Genomic DNA, 23,470 nt, shown 5'->3' with positions numbered 1-23,470 from the left:
GAGTTGAAGAAGATGGGGTGAGGGATACGACGACAGCAAATATGTATGAAAAGCCAGCTGGCTGAGACTTGTCAAGTCCCCACGTACAGGTGGGAGACCTGAGGCTCTGATAGGCTAAATTGCATTATGACACTCTCATAACTTACCCCAAACCGCTGCCTTTCCAAGGTACTTAACCTTCTCAGTTACTGGCACCGTGCCCTGCTGGGTCTAGACTGAAAGATGAGTGTTCCTGGGAAAGGAGTGTTGCCACTGTCCTCCAGTCCCTGCTTCCACATTCATCATGTTCTCCCTCGTGGTCACAGAGCCTAGAGCAGGGCCATCCACCCTGTCTTAACGGCGTGAAAGGGAGTGGCACCAAGCAGGGTGAGCCAGGGAGGAGCTGGGCTCCCAGCTGGGCTTTTCCTCCCATCTTGTCCACCTTTGAGTGGACCTGAGTAGTGGGAAAGACCCAGAGAGGACAGTCCCTGACCACTTGTGTCTAGAGCCCTGACCTAGCCTAAGGTCAGGTGAAGATTCATGATGCTACACGGCATCAGAGCGGCCTAGCTTCCTGGCCCCACCGCAGCTTCGGGAGCTCCAGGGGTCCTGGCTCATCCACCTCAGCCCTTGTCTGTACTATCTATCGAATCAGGCTGAACTTCAGTCTCCCTCCCTACAAAGACATGAATGACAAGAGCTGCTCTTTTGGACACGTTACCAGGACAAGATGAAGTTGCAGTAGGCCTGGGCCTACACCTGGTGGGTGTTAGAGAATGTTGCACATCTACAGTTTTAGGTGGGCACCTTTTCCAGGTTCGAGTCCATGGTGGTCATGCATCGAGGAAGAGGCTCTGTAGCATGGGCAGACCATGAACAGAGATTCAGGCAGCCTGGGGCTCTCCCTACCTGCTTCCCCATTAGGGCCCGATGCTCTCGCACACTGTCAGAGTTGCCCTAGAGATTGGCTCAAGGTGGGGGCAGGGCAGGGCTGGTGCCAATAGCTACAGGATGAGCAGCCTGCTTCCCTTGTGCCCCGGGGGCTGCGGTTGTGGTTAGGAAACACATGGGGTTCTGTGCCCGGATGGGGCTCCCCAAGAGATAGGAGATATAAGGGCAAGCAAGCATGTCCTCCCCCACTACAGAGAGAGGTCTCTTGGAACCAAGGACCAAGCTGGAACCCTTCAGCCCCTCACCCACTGCATCGCTGCCCTTGAACTGTTATGCTGTGTGACTTGGGAAAGGTTGCTTGACTTTTCTGACCTCCACTTGTTCCTATAGAGCGAGACAAATGGTAGACCTACAGTTCCGCTGGCTGGGGAGACCACATAAGACAGGCTGAGTTGAGAACCCAGTGAGGAGCTTTACCCTCTTCCATGGGCCCTAGGAGGCTGGGGAATAAAATTGTGCAGCATCCTCTCTTGTGGGGGAGATGTGAGGCTGAGGAGGTATAGCAAGAAGGGCGGCTGATCCAGAAGTGTAAACGTCCTCCCCTCTCCCTCCCCTCTCCCTGTCCAGGAGGCAGAGCTTGAGTCTGCTGGGGAGAGATGTCAGAATCCAAGGCAGCCTCCACAGGCAGCACTTTGTTCTAAGATGCATGGAGGGCAGGTATCCATCCGTTTCCTGCCACCGGTGCTTTCCATCTTCCAGAAACTGGGTGTTTTCAATGTAGTCCTCAGGTGTCTGGTGAGGCAGGGACACAGATTTTCCTTATTGACTCCACTCTGAGAGAGCTGCTCTCAGACACTAAGTCTTCCTCAACACTCGTTGGGAGGATTTTGCTCAGGCAGGTTAAGACTTGAGGCAGAGGAGCCAGTGACCCAGAAAGCCAATGATGTACCTATCCCGTGTGACTTTGAGTGTGTTGCTCAGCTTCCTGTCCTTGCTAAACTGTAGACAGAATGAGAAGGATCAGATCCCTAATTTAGTTTCCACTGCCCTTTGCCGGACACCTGTTCTGGCTCAGTCTTCCTTATTTGGTATACCAGAGTAAAGATGGCCACAGTTTTAAAGTTAGCTGTCTATCCTTATTGACTGGAAAATGATGCTCGGAGAGTTAAGTAACTGAATCTAGCGTTCAGTTATGGCTATCTTCATTCTGTGACCCTGCCTACTACTGGTGCAGGCTCCTGGGAGCCAGAGAGTTCCCCATCGGCTGCTAATAGGGCCCTGACTGCTGGGCCAGAACCCTGGCTTCCCCAAATCTTCCCCCACTCATCTTCCCTTATACAGAGCGGGTGATGACTATGCCTGCTGAGGGATCATGGCTCTGACCTTGCCTCTTGAAGGGACAATAAGAAAGTATAATTCATGTGACTAGGTGTCAGACATATCAGAGAAGAGAATTTGAAGCCAAAAGCCAGTGCTGGGGCCAGGGAGACAAGCCCACATAGGAATTAGGTGTGTGATTTGCACTGGGGAATGAATGGCTTTAGTGGAGGGAAGAGGGCTGTGGAATGGGGTCAGGGTGGATGCTTGTCTGGAGATCTCCCCTTGGCTGGCCATCATGGCCCCTTTCAGGGACAGGCTGAGAGTCTGGCCTTATCCATACAATGGACAGGGCAGGTCATCTGGAAGCCAGCAGGTCTATTGAGCCTGGGTGACCCCCAGAGGGCTGATTTTCTGTTCTTGGTGGAACATGTGATAGAGTCATCCATGCAGGGGCAGCAGGTGTTGCTGAGGCCCAGTTTCCCCCAACCCTCCCTCCCCCCATCGCACAGGGGCCTCCAGGCTCTGAGTGCCAGCAGCGAGCATCTCTCAGCAGTAAACACTGTGACTTATCCTCCTACAGGCTCCCCAGGCCCCCAGGGAGTGGCAAGGTGCCAAGTGAGAACTTTTAAGACAAACATGAAGCTCCAAGCATCTTCATAGTGTGTCTGTGCTGAGCCATGGACCGTGAAACCACAATACTGCAGCCGGGGACTGCTGGGAACTGGGGGAGACCCAGCTCATAGACTTCCCGGTTAACCATTTGAAGGTCAGATCCCAGGGGGCTCCATCATGGGGGTAGTATAGCATGACCTTATCCATGGTCCATGAGGCAGTACTGGAGTTGGCAGTTATGGGAACTGGGCTTCATGTAGAGGACAAGGCTCCTGCCAGGGAGTGGGACACCCTCAGCTCAACATCCTCACTGTGACCTCAGATCATCCTCAGTAGAATGGAGCCCAGCTTCAGGGATGGTGAGGGGCTGACAGCACTGGGGAAGGAGAATGGTGCAGGACTGGGTCATCTGGTTGGTGGTGTCATCTTCCTCTGGGAAAGCCTAAGTTCTGTGGGTGACAGGAAGACAGTGACAGCCTGGAGGAGGGATCTGGAAGGCCTGGTTTGAGGAGAGCTGTAACACAGAGACCTTGCCCCACAAGCTCCATGCTCCCAGCTGCTAGCACATGGGCAATGGCCTGGTGAAGCTCTCACAATAGACACCCTGTCCTGGCAGTTTCCTTAGGCTCTTTCTTAAGATGGAGAGTAGAGGCCAGGTTCCTGCCTGGGCTAAGTCTGCAGTGGGCATCAGGCTCCAGCTTCCTCTAGGGCTACAAGTCCCACGCTCAGCAGAGCCTCTGGAATCTGGCTGCCACAAGCAAGGCTGATCCCTACAGCTAAGAGTCACCTTCCCACACTTCAGAGTATAGCATCTGCCTCCTCCCCTTCTAGGTTAGTAAGGTGAGAACAGCCTGTGGTCACATGGGAAGAGTCCATTTCTCTCAGCCCTGCTCACTTTCTTCAACATGCTTCATATCGGATGCGGGGCTCCCGGGCCCACACAGCAACTTCTTCAGAGAAGACAGAGTCCTGCTCCCACACATCCTAATCATGAGAGGTCTTGAGTCTGGTTAAAGTAGATAGCAGCCTCCCAAGGGAGGCTGGTTCAGCGGATTGGAAGTGAGCCCCAGAATCTGGACCTTTAGTGAACCTCGTAGTGTTGAGGATATTAGTCCATGGACTTCCCCCTGAGAGGCATCTACACTAGGATGGCTCTGGACATGGAGCTATGTGATGGGGGACAAGGGACGGTAGGGCAAAAGGACAATAGGGAGATACCCTCGTGCTTGATCAGCAAGCACATTTACCAACCGAGCCATCTCCACAGCCCTAGGATCACATTTCAGGGCATCCCTAGGGGCTTGAGAGGTTGGTTGGAAACACAAGAGCCTGTTTCTGGGATCTCTAGTCTTCCTTACCAGAGGTGGCTCAAGTCGGCAAGGGAAGTCTAGACCAGGCAGCTTGAATTATAGCACAGTCAAACTCTAATACATCTAATAAGGCAGGTTTTTACATCATCATCAATGACAACATCATCTCCATTTTGAAGGTGACACATGCTTCCTGAGCTACATCACAGATCCTGTGACAGTCCCTAACTTGCTGGTAAGAGCCACGCACGAGCTCCACCAACACTGGGTGTCAGCAAACAACACCTACACATATGTGCCTTCCACACACAGCCTCAGAGACAGCCAGAGACCTCTGGAGCACATTCACAGAAACAAAGGCCTGTCACCCGACACAAGATGCCACATAGGCATCCAGCATCATCAACCTCTCAAGCTCCTGATAGGTCATCTCAGGGTTGGTAAAGTGCTTGCTGGTCAACCATGAATGCATAAGTTTGGATCCTAGAACCCTCTTTAAAAGTTGAGTGTGGTGCATATAGTTCTAATCCCAGTGCTGGATGGGATTGGACTGGGCTGGGGGTGAGGGGGTCAGGAGTTGGGGATAGAGGAGGTTAAGAGACAGGCCAATCCCTGGGAATCACGAACTCCAGGTTCAGTGAGAGGCCCTGTCTCAAAAATTAATGAATAAATAAGGTGGAGAGTGAGTGACTGAGGAGGCCACCTCTGACCTCTAGCTTTCACATGCACATGTAAGTATGTGTGTGCACCTGTACAGACATGTGCACACACATACACCACACACACACACACACACAGAGAAAGAGAGAGGTCACATAAACATCACACACAGATACACACACACATATACACACAGACACACACACACAAACAAAATCAACACAAGCAGGCAGGGCTTATGCAGAACACATCCCAAGCATATACACAGCACACACGCATGCTCATCCACTATATATAGAATCCAAACTATGGCTCACATCTTATGTGTATGGAGGGACAAAATGTCCCAGCTCCCCCAAATCCTCGTTTGCACATGAGAGATGTGGACAAAAGTTTCCTTTCTGTACACATACACACACACACACACACACACACACTCACACATACACACTCACACACACATACATACTCACACTCACATACTCACACACACACTCACACTCACTCAGACACACGGGCACATTTGTTGACACACTCATAGGAACTGGGCTGCCATCTTCAGGACTCAGAAGCAGATTTTCTCAGTGTTAGACCACACAGGAGCCAAGTGTCTTTTACTATGGCTGATTCCTAAGGTACAGAGAGGAATGAAGGGGGAGGCACGTCTTGACATCAGTCAGACAGCAGCAGCTGTGGGGATCCTGTGAGTAATCCAGACAGATACACCAAGGCTGGGCTGTGTCAGCGGATGCTTGGCCTTCTCCCCAAAGATGCTCCTCAGATCTGCGATCTCGGAAAGTCCTGGGTGTGCAGGACTTCTGTTCTCTGGCCTCTTCAGCTGGATGACTGCTGCCTGCTGGCTATCTCACTCCTCTGTGTGTCAGGCAGACAGGACACCAAGGTTTGAGGTCTGAACTCTTCCTCAGAACAATCTTGATCCTGCTTGCATGTGTCCCATAGGTGTGCCCAGCTTTCTGGCTGGCTAGCTATGCTGCCTGCTGGCAGACACAGTCCCGATGGAGGAACATTCTAGATGGTTGTTCTCCCTGTGTATTTTTCCAGCAGTAGGGACAAAGCCCCAATTCCCAGCCTCTTCCTAGCCAGACCTAGAATGGAGCTGACTGCTCTCCTGTCTCCCCATTCCTCACTGCTGCCTCCAGCTCCTCAGCCTACTGAGCTTGTTCACAGCCTTCAGGCCAGTGCCACCATGGATGGACTCTGACCCCTGTTCCCTCAGCCACTGTTCTGCATCCTTCCCCACGTCTGCTTTCTCCTACCTCCCTCCTCCCATCTGAACCTGGAGCCTCTCCTGTGTTCTCACCCTTCCCACAGGACAGCTTCCTAGTTCAAGGCCCCCTTTCCGATTCCTATATCCCTGTGCCAACCGTGGACCAGGCCACTCACTGCTTAAAGATCTATGATGTCACTGTGGTGGGGCTCACACCACTCCTCCCACTTTTCCTGTCTCCTAGACTGCTCCCAGCATCTGAGAAATCACACAACCACACACGTCCTCCACCCCCTCTCTCCTTCCTGCTCTCTCAAGCCTGCTTGGTTATCACCACCAAAAGCCCTTTCCAGTCCCCCACTCTCTTTCCTTTCCAGCTCCTCCCTCTCTGCTTCCCTCTTCCCCACCTCCTCCCTCTCTCATGGAAAATTCCAGAGGCAAGGGCTGGAGGAACTTCCTAGGAGGGCTCCATGCTGACCCTGCAAAAATGGCCCAAAGGGGTCCCGAGTATCCATATTCCTTGGGCTCAGGATCCAGGAGAAGGCTGCGGAGGGAGGGACAGAAGAAACACTGTGGGGGCTACTGCCATGCACAGAGATAGAAGTCTGAAGAGTCCTGGGTACCTGGCTTTTCCTTTGCTCTCACACAGCCTGACACACTAATAGCTGGACCTGTCACCTCATTACTCTGTAGCTTGTGAGGTTGCCAGGGTGGTGCTAGAGGTGGTTTTGGAGTTGAGGTTCAGTTCTGCCATAGGGTGGCTGGGTGACCTTGACCACAGCCTGAATACCTTCATCTAAAAAGATGGCCTCTACTTAACCTCGTGGGGCTGTGGAGAAAATGGAGTTCCAGATACCCTATTCACAGTAGTTCCCCTTTTGTGTGGCATGAAAGATGCTCTACGGCTATCCGTGAGAGCCTCACAGTATGCCCAGGCCTCAGGAGAATGCCAAGCCTTTAAGGTGCCCAGGCTTCAGGGTTGGGGGGAGTCAATAAAGTGCTAGCCATGCAGGCACAAAGGCCTGAGTTCTGATTCCCAGCATTCCCACAGAAAGGTGACTGTGGTGACATGCACCTCTAATCCTAGTGATGGGGAGCCTGAGACTGGAGCTCATTGGCCAGCCCAGTCAATAAACCCTGGGTACAGTGAGAGACCCTGTTTCAAAAACTAAGGTGGAGAACGATCAAGGAAGATTCAGCAGCGGCCTCTGGCTGCACTTGCATGCACACACACCTGTACATATGTGCACACACACAATCTGCACACATACACATATGTGCACACACCTGTACCCATGCACACATATGAACACCTGTACACATGCATGTATACAATCTACAGACACATGTACACACACGCACACACACATGCACACACATGTACACACACCTGTACCCATGCACACAATGCACACTTGTACACATGCATGCACACACATGTACACACACACACATTTGGCTAGATTCTGCATAGTTGGGGAACCTGGGACTCCGCAAGGAGATGTCAGTAGATCTGGGGCTCAGAAGAAAGGTCAAGCCATCAGTGGGAGGCCATGGGGTGTCTCCCTGTCTGTGAACGGGACAATCTGGCCTGCCTCCCAGGAGACGGTACAATAAGCCACATCAGCCAGGGAACATGCTTTAAATGAGCTCGACTTGTCATTTGGTAGAAAATGTGACTAGTGAAATGCCAACAAACCCTTTGATACTTGCCTCCCAGTGCCTCCAGGCCTCCTGTGTGGTGGTGACAGGACACTGATCTCGCGCTGCCCTTCAGTGGTCAGGTGGAGCCTCCAGACAAGTCGATACAGCGGAGTGAGCCTTCCATTGACCTCCCGTCCAGCAGGCCAACCAGGTCGGCAGCCTGTAACTCAGAGAGCCTGTCTGCTTCTGGAATGCCTTGCCTGCCCCCTAGTGGATGTCTTAAGACTCAGCTCTCTGAGACTGGAGCCTTGAACAGGACATGAGTGAAAGTCAGGAAAAGGGCCTTGTAGACCTTAGACCCTTCAGGAATGAGCCAGGATTGGCTTGGGGACCTTGGCTTCTCATTAAGGAGCAGCTGACCCTCTCCCCAGGACCTCAAGTTTGTCCAGAGACTGTGTATAGCAGATGGCCAATCCATGTGTCTCTGCTCTGCAGTATTTAACCGCCTCCCACGGAGCATAGCCTCGGCTTTCTTTTGAGCAGTGTTCCCCACACATTGGTATCCTTACACTGGTGCTTACTTAACCACTGTAGCTGCTTCTACCTCTGCTACCGCACTAAGTTCCTTCTCTATTGACCAGAGGCTCAAGTCACAAGAACAGGGTGTAGACCTGGCCCTGCTTGGGAAGTCCCAGGTCTGCAGTAAAGGCACACTCAGATCAGCCCAGCCAGAGTGGCTGGGGATAAAAAGTCATGGCAGATGCTTCTTGCATAGTACTCAGGGGTGGGAGAAAGGCCTCAGGGAAGGGTTGGAAGGCTTCCTGTAGGAAGTGGCAGAGAGCAGAGACCTGGAGAGGAGGAATCTGTCAGGAGGTGTGGTAGCCAAGGGGCTGGAAAGGAACAGCAGGCTGTGCATGTCTGCAGTTGCTGAAGGGTTGTAAGAGAGGCTAGGACCAGCTGACATGCTGCAGAGCCTACACCTGAGTGAGTGCTGAGTCCTGAGTGAGCGTCAGTCTGAGCGTCCCAGGGAAGGATTGCTCATGAAAGCCTGTAGACTCTTTATCACTTCACTTATCTGTCCACTCACTAATTCAGTCCCTCCTCTGCCTCTACCTAGGCATTCGGGTAAAGGAAAGAGTTGGATAAGGGCTTCTGCCCCAGAGATGCCAGCCATAGCAACTGCTAACTCATTCAGAGTAGAGGTGGGAAGGTCTATAGCAACGGGGGGGAGGGGAGCTTCTTCAGGAGGGCTTTGACGAGTGTGTAGTGGTTTACTGGGCGTCGGAAAGGACTAAGGTCATTTAGGTAGACAGCAGTAGGAGCAAAGCTGGGGTATCCTGAGGGGCCTGGGGAAGAGGAGAGAATATGCCACAGCAAAAGATCTGGGGGTTCTGGGAGCCTGTGCTGGGGCAGACAGGTGCAGAGTTTGGCCATGAGCTGAAGACCTTGCAGTGTTCCAAGTTCACTACCCCAAGTTGTGTCCAATTACATGATGAGGGACCAACTGCTACCAATCACTTGGCTCCACCAGGACCCCCTCTGCTGAAGCGTGGCCCCATCTCCTGTGAGGCTGGAATAGCCCTTTCCTGGGAACCCAAGGATGGGAAGATACTCAGGCTGGTGGGACAGAGGGACATCTCAGTCACCAGCTGAAAGCCAGCATAGGGCTCTGCCTAAGTGTGTGAGCTCATGCACCAGGCCGGCTCCTCTCCAGAGCCGCTGCGCCTGGCTCCAAAGGCCCTGCAGTTCTGTAGAGGAGAGCCATGGTTCTGGAGGCAGAGCCCTGGGAACATACTGGGGACTGTGGCTTTTTGGAGGAGGAGGGCTTCTCTAGCACTAGGAGGCCGGGGTCAGGGAAGGGAGAGGGCACACTACCCCCCTCTAACTCTCCATCTCCTGGTCCATAAGATGGGCAAACAGTTCCTTCAAGGGTGGTAGGCGTGGTAGAGCTAAAGACAGGCCTGACCTACAGCAGGCAGCAGGCAGGGCATAGTGGGGGTACAGCCAACTCTCCAATTCTGAAGGATAGGGGAGTATAGGATAGGAGAATGCCCTCAGAGGGGCCAGCTCACATAACTACTGTGCTTAGTGGGCCAACTTTAGAGTCAGGGTTCCACTCTTCACCCCGAATGCCAAGCCCCCAGTTTCTTCCAGAGGTGTCTGTACAGAAGCCTGAGAACAGCAGCCTGGGCCAGCAGTGGGAACATCTCCTTTGTGACCAGCTGGCTGGTTGCTCTCCTGTACTGCTCAAGTGTGAAAGCCCATGGGTAAAGCCAGCTGCACTAGACATGACACATACATGGGCATGCACAGATACATGTTATAGGACATACAAATGTGAGCTGTGCGGTGCTTGAAGCGGGGCTCACACGGACACTCAGATTTAACCACACATATGCTGATGTCAGACTTGCAGATCTCCAGGCCTACGTACACAGTGATACATGCACACAAGAAACACAAACCACAAGTGCATAGACACAGAGACTCATAGACAGTGCTTGCATGACACAGTGAAAGCTCACCCAGGCTCACTGTGTTCTACCTGCTAGGGCCCTTTCAGCTCTGGGGTCTACGTAAGGCTCTACAGAGATTCATAGGTCAGGTCACTGACATGTGTACACCCTAAGTCACATCTGTCCCACACCCTGAGTTTGTGTGGCTTCTGCTCCCTGATACCCTCTGACTGCACAAGAACCCACAAGGTAGTGAAGGCACCTGGTCTCTATAGTGCAGTAGAGACTGAGGCTCAGAGATGTGTGTGATGGCTGAGGCCACTCAGCTCACAGAGGGAACACTGAAGCCCAGGTAAAGGCAGATCCCTTGTGTTTGCCCATCATGTGCAGATGCCTCTGTGTCCCTCCATGTGCCCCAGGACACTCACAGCATCCACATGTCCAAGTATCTAGAGGGCCTCACTGATTATCTAACCAATCACCCATGCATATCTCAGATGAAGATACAGGGTGAGGCTTCTGGTAAGAGCTACAGGCCTAAAGCAGGCTGTGAAGGCTCACAGAGAAAGCAGGTCCTCCGTAGCTATACCACGCAAGTCATAGACACGTCCCACCAACACACAGGAGGACTTCCCCTCTCGACATCTGCAGGACGACTTGGTGGACGGCATAATGTCTCCACATGCTTAAAAGGATTAGGTGCAAAGTTACACAGGTAGGGGTGGCCAGGTGAAGGGAATCTGGACACAGTGACTCTAGACAGGTTTTCCAGAACCCCCAGGTTAGAGTCTTACCATCAGCTCCTTCTCCCAAAGGGCCCCCGTCCATCAATAGGGAAATGAGTTACATGTAGGGCAGATCTTGCTGGCTCTGAAATCAGCTGCAAGGATTTGGGGAGCATTCTTTGATGTGCCACTTTTTAATTAGTGAAGGTTCTTTTAATTAAGTTCTTTTCTTCTTCTTCTTCTTCTTCTTCTTCTTCTTCTTCTTCTTCTTCTTCTTCTTCTTCTTCTTCTTCTTCTTCTTCTCCTTCTCCTTCTCCTTCTCCTTCTCCTCCTCCTCCTCCTCTCCTCCTCTTTTCTTCTCTTCCTCCTCCTCTTCTTCCTTCTCCTCCTCATTATTATTATTCTGAACTCTTATTTCCTGACAGCCAAGGAATTCTCAGCCCCTCTTCCCCCATCCTGAGATTCTGGAGCCCCACACTGGACACTCAGCACTGTGCTCCCAGATGCTGAAGTTGTGCACCTGTTCTGGTGAGGCAGAGGAGTAGTCAGGACTGGGCGCTGTCTATGGGTCCAATGGTATATTCTAGGCATTCCAAGGGTCCTTTTGATGCTCTTAGGGAGGCTAACAGAGAGGCCTCAGAAGCACTGTGATGGGGCTTGGGGCGAGGACAGAACACGCACACACACACACAGAGTAGGGGTGGGTGGGTGTGTGCACTGGCCAAGCCTGAGGAGGCCTCCCTCTCCTGCCCAGCTTTTATTTTTGCCCAGAAGAGCTGTGCCACTTGGGGCAAAGGCTCCCCTTACCCTGGCCTTGGGCCCTTAACCATGTGCTGGGGACAGGGTCTTCCATAGGAATGAGGGACTTGGAGACAGTGAGATCTCTGCATTGAAATGGCGTGTCTAATGCTGAGTGAAGCACTGCAGGGTGGAAGGGAGTGTTTCTAGTTTTATTGTTTTCCTGGCAGGAGGCAAGGACATCCCTGGAGTCACTAGGGAAGACACCAGCTCCTCATACCACTCATAGGTGGCAGACAGCCAGGGAGCTGACATTTCTAGCAGGGGAGGAGTGGTGGGGGCATCTTGGCTGCTTTGGCCCCTGCCCACCACCTTGCTATCAGGGACCTGGCCCAGCCTCCCCTGACTTCCTGGGCTCAGCCAGACCCTGGCGAGCTTTGGCAAAGCCGGTCCGTATTTCTTGGTTTATGCGGTCCTGCCACGGGTCTCTGAGGAGAAAGGAGAGATAAGCATCCTAAATAACTTGCCAGAGCAACAGTGAGAGGTGGCTGGGCTTTTTAAAGGGGCCACATGTGCTTTCTGCTTTTATGTCTGCTGATACCCAGCAGCCTGCCCTGGGCACAGGGGCACATCGGACATACTGCGCATACCAGGCCCATGGGCACACTGGGCATACTGGACATATTGGGTATATGGGGCATCCTGGCTTGACCCATCTCACCTTTGTAATGCTCAACCATGTGATGTCTTCTGCATGGCCACACAGTGACTCGACATCTGCGTGTATAGCCACCCCTCTAGGCTCTACTTGGGATATGACTCTGGGAGACACTGGGGCAAGGTGTTCTCTGGACACCCCCCATAAATGTTCACTTTCTCATGCTCTGCCCATGATGCCCATGGCCAACTCGAAGCATTGCTTTGATCCAGACAATGAAGCAGGCATCTGAGCCAGGACTTCACAGCGCTCCACAGGGGTAAAACCCAATACTTTGTAGCTACTAGGCAAGCATTCTGCCACTGAACCACACTCCCAGTTCTCAGGGACCCCCTAGATGCGGGTTGGCAAGAGCAGAAGGAAGAGAAAGGGAGCTTTGTGGGATGTCTCCCTGAGGTGTGATGGGATGAGGCTTTCTGAGTTCTGTTGGTGGTTTTGCCACCACAAAAATCAGGGTAGGGCGTTTGTCTCTGATCTCTGTCTTGCTTTTGATGGAAATAGTGTGTGTACACAGATGCTGTGTGAGAGTGTGTGTGTGTGTGTGTGTGTGTGTGTGTGTGTGTGTACAAACGCTGACCCCTGACAGCTCACAGGTAGGCTTTGAGCACAGACCCTCCCCTGCCTGCCTGAGGCTTTGGGTCAGGCGATGCTCTTTGCAGCTAAGCTCCAGTTTCTTCTTCCCTGAGCCAGAAGATGAAAACATTTCTGGCGCGTTCTAAAGTTTCTGCCTAGGAATGGGAAAGTCATCAGCTTCAGGAACCTGGGCTGAAAAATTGCAGCCAAGCCTGCAGACCCCAGGCCTGGGACAGAGTAGTTTCAGCAGAAAGGACTTCACCAAACTATGGATAAGGACAGAGCCTGGGCAGGGGCAGGGCAGGAGAGGACTGGGACTTCCGCAGGGTGTGACCAGATCAGGCGAATAGAGTGAGCCTGTGAGCTGAGGATTGAAATGCAGGAAGGGGCAGGGCTATTGAGGGGGTGGCTTAGAGGAGGAGCACAATCCAAGTTTAGTCCCAGTACTACAAACAAACACACAAATAAATAAAATGACTTAATGACAAACAAAACAAAACAAAACAAAAGCCCTAAAAGTAGCAGGGCATCTTAAGCCATAGCAACAGCAAGAGCAAAGGCCCTGGGGTGGGAAGACGTGAGGTGTGCTTTAATGGTTAGCCCAGAAGCCCCTGAGGAGGCGTCCAGCTGCGGGAAGCAGCAGAGTACTGCCAAGTACTGGTAAATACTGGTAAATGCTGGCAGGGGCGAAGCCACTGGCTCAGAGCAGACAGTTAGAGCAGAGATTCCCAGCTGGGGCCACCCTTTAATACAGTTCCTCATGCTGTGGTGACCCCTGATGGTGAAATTCATTGTTCATTCATAACTAGAATTTTGCTATTGTTTTGAATCATAATGTATGCAGGATATCTGGTATGTCAGCCCCCAAACGCAAACCACAGGTGGAAAACTAATGTGTTAGAGGCATCTGGGAGGGTGCGTTCCCAGCCCAATTGCCCCTGGTGGACTTGGGCATCCTGGTCCAGAACTGTCTGTCCTTTGATAACACCTATGCCTGCTGCCTTTGTCTGTGGAGGCTGCTCATGGGGGAAGGGGATGGAGGATAAGCTTGTTGGAGGAACCCACTAATGTTCCACATGGCCCTCAGTGAAAGACACGGTGCCCCCAAGGATGGAGGGCAGAGAACATGCTGTCAGCAGCCCAAGCTCTAAAGGATCTTCTTCATGCTGCCCTTTGATGTCCTGCTAATGTAAGAGTCCCATGTCTGTGGCAGATACTGACAGGGACACAGCTCAGAAGAGAAAGACCCTCAGTGCTGGATGCTGGATGTGCATGGCATGTCCCTGTGTGGTGTCCCCACACATGGTCTGTTTATGCAGCTTTTATGGGGACACAGGAAGCTCTCATGCTAGCCAAGTGAGCATCCTAGGGACTCCTGTTGCACCCCAAATGGTGGCTTAGCCAGGCTGTGGATCAGATGCCACCCATTCACACAGGGACAGTGCTTAGTTAGCACCAGGCAAATTATGTATTTCCCAGGTCACTTCAGTAGTCAGGCCTTTGATTATCAAAAATAACAGGATCATCCTTAATAGGGAAGTGGCTTTGAGGAATCCCTCACTCACCCAGGCTTGATAGACAGAGGTGTAGGCAGGGGTCTGCAGAATCCCACCTTCCCTGTCAGCCAGTAGGTCTCCTCCAAGCCCTTCCCCTGGAACAAAGAGAAAGAGGTAAGAGGCCCAGGCCCTGAGGAACCTCTCCAGGCAAGGAGAAGCCTGGCTCTCCTTCTTTACAACTGTGTGACTTGGCCAACTTACTTCACCTCTCTGTGCTTCCTCTGTTATCTCCTGAAGCCATCGTGAGGATTAGATAATGTAATACTTACCAGTTAAAGAGATGCAGACAGGCCTGGCATGCACTGTGGAGAATTCCTTCCAGCCTTCCCTTGGAAGACTCTGCAGCCTTCCTTGACTGGGTGGGAAGGAGCTGTAGGACACTGGGCTCCTATGCTATTCCAGCCTGCAGAGTTCCTCTGCTGACTCAGCCCTCTGTTTCTCAGAACACACCATGCCATGCTTGTGTTCCCAAGTCAAACACTCCTGCCCTGGGCTCAGCCCTGTCCCCAGTTTCCTCTAGCCCTGTCAAGCCCAGGTTGTCATAGGCAGACACTGGCCCCCTGAGAGTTTGAGGACCTCAGTGTCTCCTGCAGCTACACCTCCTGCAGTGGCATCATCCCAGTGTCATGAGATGGATCATAAGGAGTGCCCGATTCTGAGGTCCAGTCACAGCCCTGGGGTGGCTTTACACTAGGCAGCCCCTGCATCATAGTCAGGGTTTCCCCTAGCAGAGGAACTGGGGAGGATGATGGGACAGGGTGAGGTAGGGGAAGTCAATGCCTTTATCAAGCATTGTGTTAAAGGAGGAGGACAAGGAGGAGGAGGAGGAAGAGGAGGAAGAGGAGGAAGAGGAGGAGAGGAAGAGGAGGATGAAGAGGAGGAGGAAGAAGAGGAAGAGGAGGAGGAGGAGGAAGAGGAGGAGAGGAAGAGGAGGATGAAGAGGAGGAAGAAGAAGAGGAAGAGGAGGAGGAGGAGGAGGAAGAGGAGGAAGAGGAGAAAGAGGAAGAGGAGGAGGAGGAGGAAGAGGAGGAGAGGAAGAGGAGGATGAAGAGGAGGAGGAAGAGGAGGAAGAGGAGAAAGAAGAAGAGGAGGAGGAGGAGGAAGAGGAGGAGAGGAAGAGGAGGATGAAGAGGAGGAGGAAGAAGAGGAAGAGGAGGAGGAGGAGGAAGAGGAGGAAAGGAAGAGGAGGAAGAAGAAGAGGAAGAGGAGGAGGAGGAGGAAGAGGAGGAGGAGAGGAAGAGGAGGAAGAAGAAGAGGAAGAGGAGGAGGAGGAGGAGGAGGAAGAGGAGGAGGAGGAGGAGGAGACAGCCAAGGCTCAAGGCTTTTCTCTGCCTCAAAGTAGCTCGTGGACAAGTTCAGAGCCCAGGATCACACTGTGGCCGTGGGAAGCCATTCATGAGTGTATAGGGAAGTTATGGTAGCCACTATTTGTAGGAAGTGGGGATGTTCTTGGGCCAGGGGAAGCTTTGGTGAGAGGTGATGCCTGAACTGGGTTCTGACAGATGTCTAGGAGCCCAAGAGTGTTCTAGAGAAGTCACAAGCTTGGAGCCATCATCAGATCAGGTCATGAGTTAGCCTTTGCTTTTGTAATTTGACTTACTCAACTATGTAACACAGGGAATTTGTTCTTTTCATAGCTGCTCTGAGGGTTATATTCATTGTGTGTGCTACACGGTGGCTCATCAGTGGCCACAACTTCTCTGCCATGCCCCTGACTCTAGAAAAGAACCAAACAGCTTCTAGGAAGAAGCCGTTTCTTGTTTCTAAATTGGGGGCCATCAAGGATCACTTCTATTCCCAGCTCACACAAACTGGCCAGCTGAGGCCTCCTGCTGCTCAGAATCCAGTCTCCAGGGCAGTCCCTCACCTTCAGTTCAGTTTGACCTCTGACATCAATTTTGTAGCCTTCATCCAGGCTGAGCAGGGCCTGGACAGTGCTTCGGCTGACATGGATTCTGTATGCTGTGAAGAAAGACAGAAGTCAAGCCACTGCCTGGTGGCAGCCCCAGTCAGCCACACAACACAGTTATCATGCATATGATTCCTTGTCTTAACCCTCTCGTTCCCCTAGACAGTTGATTGCTAAAAGGGCCTCCAAGAAAAAGCACATTGTATAAACCAAGTGTTAGGAGGTGGTGTCCCAGGAACACAATGTTTGCCTGTAGGCTACCACATCCAGTTACACAGTGTGTGCACGAGCTACATTAGGGATTGCACCATCTACACCCAGAGACAGGTCCTAAGATGTGGCAATGTTGGCTGCTTTCTTCAAGCCATCCGAGTAGCTTCTCCCCATGTAAGGTGGCATTGGAGCTGACCTAGCGTAACAGGGGTTGGCATGCAGTCAAGTAAAATCCCAAGCTGGAAGAGGCCACCTGACCGTAAAGGGAGGACACCAAGGCCTTCCAGGCAGAGCCTGCTCAAGGACACTGGGCAAGGCGGGTTGTAGTGCTAGGGGAGGACCTAGGTTTCCTGCCTCTTGAATCATTGTCTTCTCTGCTAGTTCTCTCATGAGATCATTAAGAGACCTCCATGGGAAGTTAAAGAGCACACATCCTCCCCTTCTGCTCCCTGTGCTGCAGCCTAGGGAATGCTGCCACCAGGAGGAGACATGGTGACTGGATACCATTTCCCACAGCCAGGCTGGGTTTGTTGTGAAAGACTTCCCCCAGGAGTGGGAAAGAAGCCAGAGATACTCACGCAGCCCAGTGGATTCCATCCTGGAGGCAGTGTTCACGGTGTCCCCAAAGAGGCAGTACCGAGGCATAGTGAGACCCACAACACCTGCCACACAGGGCCCTGAAAACCAAACGTGCAGGGAGAACCCAGGGGCCACACAGAAGTTCCAGGGTCCACCACCTATGCCACCACACCACCCTCTGTGTGTCCTGAGCTGAAGGTCATGCTGGTGTCTAGAGTAAGCAGCAACTCTGAGGGAGGCCACGAATGTGATAGGCTCGGGGCTGGGGCCCAGCGGTGCGGGAGACAGGGAAACAGTAGCTAGTGCTGGGATGAGGGAGGCCACCTAGAGAAATGGCAGTTGACCTGTCTTGAGGGGAAGATGAGTAGGCAGGAGATGAGGTTCAAAGGCCTGGGAAACTGTAGCTGACCGTGGGTGAGAAGCCAATGGGGAGCTGCAGGGGGAGGCTGTAGAGGTTAGTGAGGGCTTTGAGGCTACAGGGGGCCTTCCCCTCAGTGCTTGATCCTAGGAGGAGGAGCCATGGGAGTGGGAGGAGCATCCTCTGCCACACCCAGGTCGGCAGACATTTAGTGGCCCCCTTGACTACAGGATAGTTTTGCCTCTTCAGACTACCGACTTCTCCATGTGGAATCAGCTGCCCTTGACCAGAACTTCGAACCAAGTAAGATGTATGAATCAGAGTGTCTAGACCCTTTGGTAGCCAAGGGTGGCCAGGAACAAAACTTTCTGACAGAGTGTCGGGATGCCAGAGTCCAGATGCAGCATTAGAGCTGACCCACCACCAGTGCCCCTAGGAATTCTGGGAGGTTCAGCTGGCCTGGCCATGGCGCCCTGCCTACCTGAATGCAGACCAGCCCTGACAAGGATGGGCACATCGGGTGCATGCCTCATCCGGAAGTTGCCTGCATAGCTAAGGATGTCCAGGGCCAGGTTGGCGATCTCAGCAGCGTGCCGATTTCCATTGCGCCGAGGGAGCCCAGATGCCACCATGTAGGCATCCCCTATGGTCTCTACCTACAAACAACAAACCTCATGTTGGGACAGCCTGTTACACACCCAAACCTACGTGCCACCAATCAACAGCTCTAACCTTACCACCCCCAATCTCACACACTCTGCAGCCTCTGCCCAGACTTCCAGGCCCAGGCACTCGGCACTGATGAGAGCTGTGAGGTTCAGGTGGCTTCTGTTTGTAAGGCAAGTGACAGTGTGTGTGTGTGTGTGTGTGTGTGTGTGCGCGCGCGCGCGCGCGCAATGGCTCCATGGGTAGGAGTGTATGTAGCTGAGTTTGGAGACCTGAGCTTGAACCCAGAACCCTCATGGTAGAAGGAAAGAATGGGTTCTACAAATTGTCCTCTGTTCTCCACACACATGCACACAAACACATGCATATTCTTTCTCTCTTCTCTCACTCTCTCTCTCTCCCACACACACACAGAGACAGACACACACAGAGAGACACACAGAGAGATACAGACACACAGACACACACATAGAGTGAGAGAGTGAGAGTGTGAGAGAGTGAGACACACACACACACACACACACACACATTAAAAAAGGAGGAGGGGGTAGAGGAAAGAAAGAAAGTTCTAGAACCACCACAGCTCTGCTGCTGACACACACAGGGGGCTTCTCTTGTAGCCACAGCTTCTACCCTGTGAGCTGTATGTGGAATGAGTTGACAGAGCCAGCTGTAACGCTGCCCCCACAGAGCCCCTTTGCAACCTCAGGACCCGTTGTCTGAGTGATGCCTCCTCAACCACACCCCTCTACTGCAGAGTTCTTTGTTTCTCGAGACACTGCCATGCCACAATGCCCCATGTCATGTACCTTAGCTCTTACCAGCTGACCCCTAGCCCCCAGTCCAGCACTGCAGGGTCAGCCACACTAGCCCTCACAGAGGTGGTGTGCCCTGAGCTGCCTGGTCATGAGCAGCCACTTGTAAGCAAGGCCATGGCTGCCTGTAATGTATGTGCTTCCCTCAGAAGGGATGCTACCACAGAGGAGAAGCAAGAGGAAGGGCTGCATCCCACTGAGCATGCTTGTGAACTCTAACTGGGCCACTGACTTGCTGTGCAACCACCATAAGGGATTCTTGCCTTCTGTGAGCTTCATGTGTATGAAGGGCTAAATCATCCCTCCAAGGGCACTCATAGTGCTAAATAAGGCATGCTGTGACGACCTTGAGGCCAAACTCTCCCTCAGTTCCGGTGCTTCTCGATTCCAGGTTTTCACTGGGGGCCTGAGAATGGTGAAGGGCTGCAGTCGGCCACTGCTAGCCTTCTGCTGGTGACTGCCCTTTCTCTTCTAATCTGCAGAGCAGACCTGAGCCACTGGCATTTCAACCCCGTGCTTCACTAAGGAGAGCTTTGGGCTCAGAGGATGGGCAAGCTTTGGGGCTGTTTGATAGCTTAGATGGCTAGGGCCTCACATCTCACACAGCAGGCTGAACTGGGGAACCACACCTGTCCCTGTCTCTTTTCTCCTGTCCCAAGCCTCGCCCTGGCACTCAAATTCTTTGCTAGGTACAGAAAGGTGCTCAGCCAGCAATGCTGATGCTGGGGTGGTCTCTCCAGCCCACCCCCATTCCCAGTCCCCATCCCTATACCCCACTCTCTTCCTCACCCCCCCACCCATACCTCCACCCATGCAGGAAGTGGTTATATGGCTGCTTCTCAGCCCAGAAAAGATTCAAAGTGGTAACTAGATCCTGCTGTTGATGGGGGGGGGGGGAACCAAGGCAGATGGGGGGAGTGATGAGAGATGCATTACACATCACAGAGACTGGCCCTGCTGTTCCCCACATCTGGAGGGGTGTATAGGCCTTGTTTGATTTCATTTCCCTCTGCCGGGAGGAGGCAGGCTTCTTGGCTCAAGTTCAGAGCAGAGCTGAGCTGTGATTCAGAGCTGGGAGGGCCACATGTGTGAGAAAAGATTGGCAGAGGCAGGAGAACCAGGCCAGGGGTAACTTGGGGCAGATCAAAGTGTGGAGGCACAGGGAGACCTGTGAGACACACAGGAGGCCTCGGTGTGGGCTATTGGCCTTCCAGACATCACTAGGTGCCATGGAGTCCCCAGGGGGAGCAGAAGAGGGGCTGGGATCTCAAGTGGCAGTGGCAGTGGCAGAGGTGTCTGATGGTCACCACCATACTGTCTGTGGGAGAGAGTGCTTGTGGTAGCCTGTGTCCCTCATGGCTCTGCTGTTGTCTATGTAGACCCAGGCAGACTTCCTACCTCTCTGGGCCTCTGGACTGAATCAACAAATTCTGCCAAGGGGAGTTTTGAAAGTGCCAAGGAGAGCACCTACCCATGTCGAGGAGGCAAGGGAGCAAATGGGAGACTGGGAAGATGGCTAACAGGGAACAGGGAGAGAGGAAAAAGGTGGGCGAATCAGGAAGAGGAAGGGTCACGTGAGAAGGTCTGGTGGTGTGAGCCTCGAACACTCAGAGAAATGTGGCGGTCCACAGAGGGGGAGGGCAGCCACAAATGCACTCAGAGAAGAGCTGGGTCAACTCTAGAGGGCTTGTGGGCCACTGTGACCTGCCACCTTATCCTAAGAGAATCTATATCACAAATAGAGTGAACTTCCTACAAGGCACTGAGGGCCCAATGGCAAGTTCAGCCCTCAGTTTTACCCAAGCCACTTCATCCCCACCATCTCATCTGTAAGTTAGGGGTGCCAGCCCTTTCCTCCTAAGTCCTCATGCACACAAAGCCCTTAACCCAGCATCTTGTATACAGTAGGTGCTCAGTTAGTGCTGGGGCACTACAAATAATGCAAGCAGTTTGCCTGCTCCATCTCCTGACTCATTCCAGAAGCTGCCCTTGCCTCTGTCCCCCAAGGGCTGTGGCCTGAAGGAGTTGCTGGACACACACATGGTCAAAAGCCAACAGGGCCTGGGCAAGGTAAGGTCTGAACCTCTTCTCCACCTTCTGTTACAAAAAGGCAGGGCTGGAGGAGGCAGGGTTGCAGGAGTGTCTCTACAGCAAAGTTGAGCAGCAGAGGAAGCAGTGAGCTACTTGCTCTTCCAATTGCAGCTGACACACTTCAGTGTCTCCTTTGAACTGCCAGGATAGGAGTTGTCTAATCCACAGATAAAAAACAGGCCCAGAGAAGGGAAGACATTTGGCCAAAGCAACACATTTGGCCAGCCTGGAACCAAACCCAGCATCTAGAGACACACCAGAAACAGGTCACAGAAGGGCTTGGTGCCTGTCTCCTCCCCTCTACTGCTGGCCCGTGCTACGTTCTACAGTGACTCATCTGGAATTCCCTACTCACAGCCCTCTCGAGCTTCAGGTGCTTGCTTGTGGTACCACAATGCCTGCTGAAGTGGCCTCACCCAAACTGGACAGTGCTGGGGGGGAAGCTTCCTCTTTTAGGAAGCCCTCCCTGCTCTCCTCAGTCCCTCAGCCTTCTCTCATTGTCATGGTCACAGGGGCTATTGTCCTCTTCCACCTACAGGTCTGAGAGCTCCTGCAGGGTGGGAACTAGAGCTGACTTATCTGTGTACCCATGTTCCAAGCACAGAAGGGCCTGCCTGTGAAAATGTTCAAGGATAGATAGACAGGTCATGGACACACGAACACTATGAAGTAATAAACTCAAATGACATACTCCATCCCTCCTTGGATCCACATCTCCTGTAATGTGGCTACAACAGCTCCTATCCATAGCTGGTATTGCATCTTCCACCTCTTCATGTTGTCTCCTTTGGCCAACAGAATTTGTTAGGAAAAGCAGCATGTCAATCCCAGGTGAGAGCTCAAGGGCTGACATGCCTCTGCCCTCTCTCGGAACTCAGGTATGCATGTGAACCATCTCAGAGAGACTTTGGGCCAGACCCCAGTCCCTCCAATCAAGGTTCCAGAGATGCAGAAAACCAAACTAAAATCAGCAAGCCGCCCACCTGGCCCACATCTGACTGGAGATGCATGTGAGTCCAGAAACTTCTTCCAGCTCATTCTGAGGCTTGTAACAAATGGTTTCTTTGTATGCTACTGGACTTTGAGATTATTCATTACACAGCAATAATTAACTGATACAAGTGCACAAAGTGAGTGGATGGAAACAAATTAGCAGTGCCGGCTAAAGAGAGAGCACGAGAAGCAGGTTTCTGGTTGTCCTCACCTTATACACATCATGGCTGTCTAGAACAGCATCAAACAGCGTGTAGAGATCATTGAGGAAACCCACCACCTCAATGGGCTCACTCAAGGCTGAGATGGTGGTGAAGCCCACGATGTCACTGAAATAGATGGTGACCTGGTCGAAGTACTCAGGTTCCACAGTTGTCCCCATCTTTAGAGCGTGGGCGACAGACCTGAGAGGTGAGAGGGGCCATATGAGGACCCTGTTTTTTCCAGTTTGGAAGCTGGGAATGTGATAGGGAGGACATCCCGGATTGGTCAGTGTGTCAGCCACATTGGATGCAGCTGTCCTGACTTTCTCAGAGTTAAAGCCACTCCTTGCTCTTGGGGTGTGGAGCAGTAGGAGCTCAACTCTGATATGCACAGCTCAGTGTCCAATATATGGGAAAGGCTCGACAAATACGTTAGATAGATGAGAAGAAATGAGGCTGGGGAGGGGGCCAGTCAGTGAAGGTGCACGCAGGAGGACCTGTGTTTGATTTTCAGAATCCAAATAAGAATCCCAGGGTGGTATGCATGCTTGTAAACCCAGTGCAGAGGGCACAGAGACTGGAAGTTCCTGGGTTGCCAGTCTGCCCAGCCAAATTGTGGGTCACAAAGAGAGACTCTATCTCAAAAAGACAACATGGGAAGTATTCTAAGAAATGACACTTGAGGTTGACCTCTGTCCTTAAACACACCCACATATATGTGCACTGAAGCACCCACACATGTAGGGGCATGGAGGTGTTTGTGCTTACAGACATTCACAAGGGGAACCTGGAACAGTACGCACACGGGGTTGTTCCTTCAACAGCAAAACCTGCTTTCCCCGCAGAAGGCCAGAGCAGACAGGTTTTCTAGCCTGGTGAGCTTTGTGCAATCTATGTGGCCAGAACTATTATCAGCCCCTCCTCCAGACCCTTCTCTTAAAATTGTTTTTCTCAATCACTCCATATAACCCTTCTTTATGGAACGTTACAAGAGTTTCAAATTTACAAAGAGTTTCAACATAGTCAGGTCTGATCTGCATTTAGCTTACTTTGTTCCTCAAAGAGATTTAGGTATGCTTTGTTGTGCATGTGGGATTGAGTTCATCATCGCAAGAACAGTGTTCACCAGATTGTGCTGTGCTTAAATGTGCCTAAGGTAAACAACTCTGGGTGAGACTCCCAGAGTTTGAACCAACACTGGCTCCTGAGTATTTTGTTTTTTGTTTGTTTGTT

The 23,470-nt window shown here is 52.3% G+C and overlaps 1 protein-coding gene across 1 annotated transcript in view; it reads right to left on the bottom strand.

The window, feature by feature from the left end:
- Positions 1-11,754: 11,754 nt before the first annotated feature.
- LOC116101297 (olfactory guanylyl cyclase GC-D) overlaps positions 11,755-23,470 on the bottom strand; it is a 34,680-nt gene continuing 22,964 nt past the window's right edge. Inside the window, exons 13-18 of the mRNA XM_031384895.1 lie at positions 22,246-22,438; positions 17,951-18,125; positions 17,111-17,209; positions 16,278-16,372; positions 14,420-14,505; positions 11,755-12,051 (exon numbers count right to left, since the gene is read on the bottom strand). Of these exons, the coding sequence (XP_031240755.1) occupies positions 11,943-12,051; positions 14,420-14,505; positions 16,278-16,372; positions 17,111-17,209; positions 17,951-18,125; positions 22,246-22,438 (757 nt within the window). The 3' untranslated portion in view covers positions 11,755-11,942. The remainder of the gene's footprint in view (positions 12,052-14,419; positions 14,506-16,277; positions 16,373-17,110; positions 17,210-17,950; positions 18,126-22,245; positions 22,439-23,470) is intronic.

Source organism: Mastomys coucha, unplaced genomic scaffold (genome assembly GCF_008632895.1).
Source record: "Mastomys coucha isolate ucsf_1 unplaced genomic scaffold, UCSF_Mcou_1 pScaffold21, whole genome shotgun sequence".
In the NCBI taxonomy this organism is placed as follows: Eukaryota; Metazoa; Chordata; class Mammalia; order Rodentia; family Muridae; genus Mastomys; species Mastomys coucha.
Note: the sequence above shows the minus strand (reverse complement) of the source record. Positions and strands in the feature narration are given on the sequence as shown.